Raw genomic sequence first — 6,798 nt, 5'->3', positions numbered from 1 at the left:
CAGACTGCTGTGTTAGCAAGGAGGGAGGCTCCGGGGGCGTGGGACCCTCCCGGCCAGGCGTGGGGTATATTCTCCTGGTGTGCCCGTTAGCCTACAGCGCAGTACTGGGGTTGGAGTTATCCAATTTTCCAGGTGTTGTGTGTCTCAGTTCCCCTGGTTAGTAAAAGGGATTCCCTTCCCCCTTGCGCTTCCCAGGTGAGGGGATGCCTTGCCCTGTTTCAGCTCTCGCTGGTCGGGCTGCAACAGCTGACCAGCACCGATTGTCCGGCACTCACTAGTGAGATGACCCCATTACCTCAGTTCAAAATGCAGAAATCACCGGTCTTCTGTGTCCTTGGCACTGGGAGTTGGAGACTGGAGCTGTTCCTACTCCGCGATAGTGCCTTTCTTTCTCCACTGCTTTCTTCAAAGCTGTCAGACAGGGGCATTTACCTCTCCCGAGGTTTCTGCTGCTTTTTGTTTAGCTATGCCCTGTCCCCAGAGGAGGGGTCTACAGAGGCAGGCCAGCCTCCTTGAGCTGTGGTGTGCTCCACCCAATTGGAACTTCCTGGCAGCTTTGTTTACCTATTTAAGCCTCAGCAATAGTGGGCGCCCCTCCCCCAGTCTCACTGCCACCTTGCAGTTAGATCTCAGACTGCTGTGCTAGCAAAGAGGGAGGCTGTGTAGGCGTGGGACCCTCTGGGCCAGGTGTGGGATGTAATCTCCTGGTATGCCATTTGCTAAGACCCTTGGTAAAACGCAGTATTAGGGTGGGAGTTACCCGATTTTCCAGGTGTTGTGAGTCTCAATTTCCTTTGGCTAGGAAAAGGAATTCCCTTCCCCCTTGCACTTCCCAGGTGAGGCGATGCCTCACCCTGCTTCAGCTCTCACTGGTCGGGCTGCACCTGTGGACCAGCGCCAACTGTCTGACATGCCCCAGTGAGATGAACCTGGTACCTCAGTTGAAAATGCAGAAATCACCCGTCTTCTGTGTTGCTCATGCTGGGAGCTGGAGGCTCGAGCTGTTACTATTTGGCCATCTTGGGCATGCCCCCCCTTTCATATTTTTTGCCTCTATGTTTTGGGCTGCGCCTTGAACTAATTCTGTATTCAGCTTGTCTAATTCAATCGTCTTTGAATTTCTAATTTCAATTATTATAATTATCTTTTTATTTCTAGAACTCTATTTGATTCTTGAAAAAATTTTCTGATTGCTTATTTTAGTCTCATGTTCCCTAGTCATACTTTTGAATACCCTCCTTTATTTTTGTAAATATAATAAGCGTACTTGTTTTATATTCTGATTCAGAAAGTTCCAACATCTGTCTTTGTGGGCTTGATTCTGCAGAGTATTTTTTCCTTTGTTTCCTGCTCATGGAAACTTGTTTTCTTGTATGTTTTATGACTTATTTTTACTTTAAGCTCATAGTCCTTGGAACATTTTTAGGGAAAATTCTTGAAACCTGAGTTTAAAGAGTGGTTGATGTATACATGTCACACATGAAAATTAACCCAAGAACTACACATTTCCCTGTTGCACAAAATCATTGGCCAATAAATTCAATGATTTTATAAACCTTGTTATTTTAAAACAGATTTAGTTGTTTTTTTTTTTTCCTAGTGCCATGTGTTGATTCCCTCCCATGTGAGTGGTTCACATACAGAGCCCACACAGGAGTGGGCACCATAGAATAGGGCAGCATTCCTGGCTTCTGAGGGAAGGATCTTGGCCTCACAGTGTAAGAAGGGAGAGGATGTTTTATCTCCTGCCCTCACTAGGGCCTAGGGGACCCAGGAGCAAATTCCACCCCTTCCACCTCTCAGCCAAGGAGAAGCCACCTTGGTGACATTTAGTTCCAACCATTATAGTAAGTGGAGAAGGATTGGCCTGGTCCCAACCATTACAGGGTGAAGATATAAACAGTAAAGGAAGGTATAGTTTGGGTGAGGCCACAAAAGAGGGCAGATGACACCATCAGAAGCTTGTGCAGGGGAGGGAGAGTGACTGGGCTTCTGGGCTGCTTAGTCCCTGGTTTGGCAGGAAGGGTGTGGAAGATGGGTGGGGCTCATTGTTTGGCATTGATATCCACGAATTCAGGCTTGAGGGAAGCACCACCCAGGAGGAAGCCATCCATGTCAGGCTGGCTGGCCACCTCCTTGGTCACAGAGCCTCCATAAGTGATACAAGTGCTCCGAGCCACATCAGAGATGTTGGATTTAAGACATCCTTGGAGCTTCTTTTGTACTTCCGGGGCCTTTGGGGTGTTGCAGTTTTGCCAGTACCAATGTCCCACACAGGCTCATAAGCCAGGATGGCCTTGCTCCAGTCCCTCACCTTATCTGCGATGACCTTTGTCTGCTCGAAAACAACCTTCTTGGTGATGCCAGCTTCCCTTGCATCTAGCTTCTTCCCAATGCAGGTGATTACTCCAAGTAACTCTGCCAGAGCATGGGCCACTTTCTGCCCAATCAGTTCATCTGACTCCCCAAAGACGTACCTTCTCTCTGAGTGCCCCAGGACCACCCATCTGGCTCTGCAGTCTTTGATTATGCCAGGGCTGATCTCCCCAGTAAAGGCCCCATTAGTCACTTTCTAGCAGTTCTGCACAGGCACAGCAATCTTGGGATCTAGCTTCTGCTGGGTGAAGTTGGTATAGGCAGTGGGGGGAGAGCAAATCACTTCGGCATCAACTGGCACCTTGGTCACATTCAGTGCCAGTGAGCTGCCCAAGACTCTTCTTCCGCCCATTCATTTTCCAGTTCCCCCATCATGAAGAACTTCTTGGAGGGCACCACAGCACTGGAGATGAGGCACTGAAGGTCAGTGTCAGCAAATTTATTTTATTTTATTTATTTAAAAATAAATAATTATTTCTTTTTTCTGTTTAGTTCTGTGGCTGCTTGTTGGTGTGGGATTGTTGGGGTTAGGACTACGATATAAAGCCTATGAGAGAAAGTTGGGCAAAGTGGTAAGTAATTAAAAACCTTGAAATAGAATTTTATATGGTATATATATGTGCATATATTTGTACACGTTACCATTCTGATTGAACCTGAATCTGAAGACTTCAGAGCCCTGGACCCTATCTTCTAAACCCTTATGTGCCAGACTGATAAGATAGTGGGATTATTTTATGAAGTTGGGTTCTTGGAATAGGATAGGCCCATATACTAGGGACAAATTGTTGATGATTTTGTTTTATGGAGTTATTTCTGCCATTCATGATTTAACATATCTAAACTATGTGTATTAGTTTGTTCTTGCACTGCCATAAAGAAATACTTGAGACTGGGTAATTTATAAAGAAGAATTTTAATTATCCCATGGTTCTACAGACTGTACAGGAAGCATGGAGGCATCTGCTCAGCTTCTGGGGAGGCCTCAGGAAACTTGCAATCATGATGAAAGGCATACAGGGAGCTAATTATCTTTTTTTTTTTTTTTTGAGATGGAGTCTCGCTCTGTCGCCCAGGCTGGAGTGGAGTGCAGTGGCCGGATCTCAGCTCACTGCAAGCTCCGCCTCCCGGCTTTACGCCATTCTCCTGCCTCAGCCTCCCGAGTAGCTGGGACTACAGGCGCCCGCCACCTCGCCCGGCTAGTTTTTTGTATTTTTTTTGGTAGAGACGGGGTTTCACCGTGTTCGCCAGGATGGTCTCGATCTCCTGACCTCGTGATCCGCCCGTCTCGGCCTCCCAAAGTGCTGGGATTACAGGCTTGAGCCACCGTGCCCGGCTGCTAATTATCTTACATGGTGGAGCAGGAACAAGAGAGAGAGGGGGTAGGTGCTACACACTTTGTTTGTTTGTTTGTTTTTGATGGAGTCTCACTCTGCTGCCAGGCTGGAGTGCAGTGGTGCGATCTTGGCTCACTGCAACCTCTGCCTCCCAGGTTCAAGCGATTCCCCTGCTTCAGCCTCCCAAGTAGCTGGGACTACAGGCAGTGTGCCACCACACCTGGCTAATTTTTTTTTTTTGTATTTTAGTAGAGATGGGTTTCACCATGTTGGCCAGGATGGTCTTGATTTCCTGACCTTGTGATCTGCCCACCTCCCAAAGTGCTGGGATTACAGGTGTAAGCCACCACACCTGGCAGGTGCTACACACTTTAAAACAACCAGATCTGATGAGAACTCACTCATTCACTATTACAACAACACCAAAGGGGGGTGTTTTATCATTTATTTATTTATTGGAGAACAGTACTGAGGATATGGTGCTAAACCATTCATGAGAATTCCACCCTCATGATCTGGTCACCTCCAGGCCCCAGAGATTACAATTCAACTTGAGATTTGGTAGGGACACAGATCCAAACCATGTCACTATGAGATAAGAAACTATTTTGTATTGGACTTTCTGTTCTTCTTGGTAGATATTGCTGAAGATAGCAATGTGAGATTCTTTAGGAAAACTCTTACAGATAATTCTTGATTTTGCACACTATGGGTAGCTTATGCCTTGACAGGTAGTAAAACTTTTCGTGTCTCTTTCTTTCCTCTCTTGCTGTCTGCAGTTTTAAATGTTTTAATATCCTTTTCTCTTTTAGAACAGTTGGCAGAAATGAGAATAAGCAATTGAATGTTGTGCTTTCTATCTGATCTGATAAAGAGTCTAGTGTATTTCATAATGCAGTCAGAGGTACAGTTTTGGTTAAAATAGAAATTGTTGAGGGTAGACTTTGAATTTTAGCAGTCTGTACTACCAGGAACATTCATTTTGATTAAAAAGCTACTCTGAGAACATAGACCATGTTTCTCTTCTTGATCTTTGTATGTCCAGTAACTTACAGAGTGCTTGGTAGGTATTCAGAATTAGGTAACTATTTCTTAATAAGTAGATAATAGTAGATGATCATTACATGTTCCTTTAGTTGTTGGTCATTATTATTGCAACATAATGTCCATCAGAAAAGGATACCTAATGTCATCCAGGAATTCTTTTGGAAGGAGTTATTTGAATTGGATTTTTTTTTTTTTGATAGGGAAAGAACCTGGATTTATTTCTCTTTATTTCACTCTAGAAAAGTATACATACCCAACTGGAATATTGTCTTTACTGTTTATTAGCATTTTAAAATTAAATTTAATTGAGCCTTATCTATTGTCATCAACTTGTAAACAAAAGAACATGATACTATTATGCTTATCATTAGTAATTCAAAATCTTTAAAGAAAAGCCAGACTTTATAGAACATTAATTGCAGTATCAGCCTTAATTATATTAACTAAATTATGTTACCTATTGCTGCTCTCTAACCTGAAGGGGAAATTAGGACCTAAAATAGACTGACTTGGCCTGTATCAAACTTGCATGCTCTTGAGTTGATGTTATCATGAGGCTCCCTGGGTATTTCCAAATTGGAGACATCTCGAGAGTAAGTAGCATCACTCGCAGGAATACCTTCAAATGTTTTTTAACATTAATAAACTATTGGTAATTTAGGTAATTGTTGACCTGGTACACAACTTGAAAGTTGAACTTACCAGGTAGCTTGATTAGCTGACACGACTGGACCACATGAAGAAAATTTATTTCCAAAGAGGAGAATGAATAACTAAGGATTATTTCACACTCTTTCTATAAACTTTAGTAAAGCACTATGATATACTGTATTAACATTCTGTACTATCACATGTTACATAAGAAAATTCATTCACAGACAAAGTATTTATTACGTGCCAAACACAATCTTAGGTATAAAGGATACAAAAGCAACTAAAACATGGTCCCTGACTGTAAGAATAGACCCTCCTGTGCCCTTAGAGAATGGCAAAACTGAAAGGAAGTATACTATAATTATGGTGTTACAAAGCAAAGGTGATGGAAATTGAAGTAGTCCTAGAAAGAAGGCTATGGAATATCATGAGTGATTGTATAAAACAAAGAAGCAAAGGATTACCCCCAGGTTTTCAAATTATGTTTGAGTCATCTGCCGAACATTTATACAATTTCTGCCATGTCCAGGCATGCTTATGGATGCTGGAGAGCCCGTATGGCACCAAATGGACAAGGTCTTCCTTCTTATAGAGATAATATTTGTGTGGACAAAGAAAAACAATACACAAATATGTTTTTGAAAAACAAGATAATGTCAGCTACAGATAAGCACAATGAAGAAAATAAAACAGAAAGAGTAGAGGCTACTTTAGCTTGGGTGGTCTGAGAAAGTCTTTCTAAGTAGTTGACACTTGAGTTGACCTGAATATTAAGAAGAAGACAGCCATGAGAAGGTTTAGACACAGATCTTTCCAGGCCAGGGAATAGTAATTGCAAGGATTATTAACACTTGTTGAACTTCGGTTGTTCAAGGTGGAGACATAAGGTCTTGTGGCTAGAGCTCAATGAGCAGTGGGGAGAACAGCAGAAGGTGATAGAGGAGACAGGCAGAGGTCACAGCTGAAGGCCATGTAGGCTCTGTTACCCTGAATCAAGGTTCCTTCTAAAGACAGGCCACCAGGCAAAGGTCCAACGGGTTCCTGGCAGGCCTAATATGAATACTATTCCGGTTATGAACAGCAACATTAATCAGGCAACAAAAAGTATGACTGTTTACTGCCCTGGGTTTTTTAGTCATCTATGACTGTTGGAACCTCATATCAGCAATATACAAATTATTACCCATTCTGAAAAATATAAATGTAAGTTTATAAGGAAATAATCCTTTGAATTTTCTGTTTCTATATTTCTACCCTTAAAACATAAAATTTTACGTTTTTTAAAAAAAGTGTTATTTTTCTTTTTTTTTTATTATACTTTAAGTTCTAGGGTACATGTGCATAACGTGCAGGTTTGTTACATATGTATACTTGTGCCATGTTG

General features: G+C 42.5%; 1 protein-coding gene and 1 pseudogene across 2 annotated transcripts in view; one reads left to right on the top strand and one right to left on the bottom strand.

The window, feature by feature from the left end:
* CWH43 (cell wall biogenesis 43 C-terminal homolog (S. cerevisiae)) overlaps window positions 1–6,798 on the top strand; it is a 76,740-nt gene that overhangs the window by 27,481 nt on the left and 42,461 nt on the right. For both annotated transcript variants that reach the window (XM_011927294.1, XM_011927297.1), the window contains exon 9: window positions 2,869–2,948. In XM_011927294.1, coding sequence (XP_011782684.1) covers window positions 2,869–2,948 — 80 coding nt within the window. The remainder of the gene's footprint in view (window positions 1–2,868; window positions 2,949–6,798) is intronic.
* On the bottom strand, window positions 2,046–2,814 carry LOC105501445 (annotated as a pseudogene).

The sequence above is a fragment of the Colobus angolensis genome, unplaced genomic scaffold (genome assembly GCF_000951035.1).
Source record: "Colobus angolensis palliatus isolate OR3802 unplaced genomic scaffold, Cang.pa_1.0 Scaffold71, whole genome shotgun sequence".
NCBI lineage: Eukaryota > Metazoa > Chordata > Mammalia > Primates > Cercopithecidae > Colobus > Colobus angolensis.
Note: the sequence above shows the minus strand (reverse complement) of the source record. Positions and strands in the feature narration are given on the sequence as shown.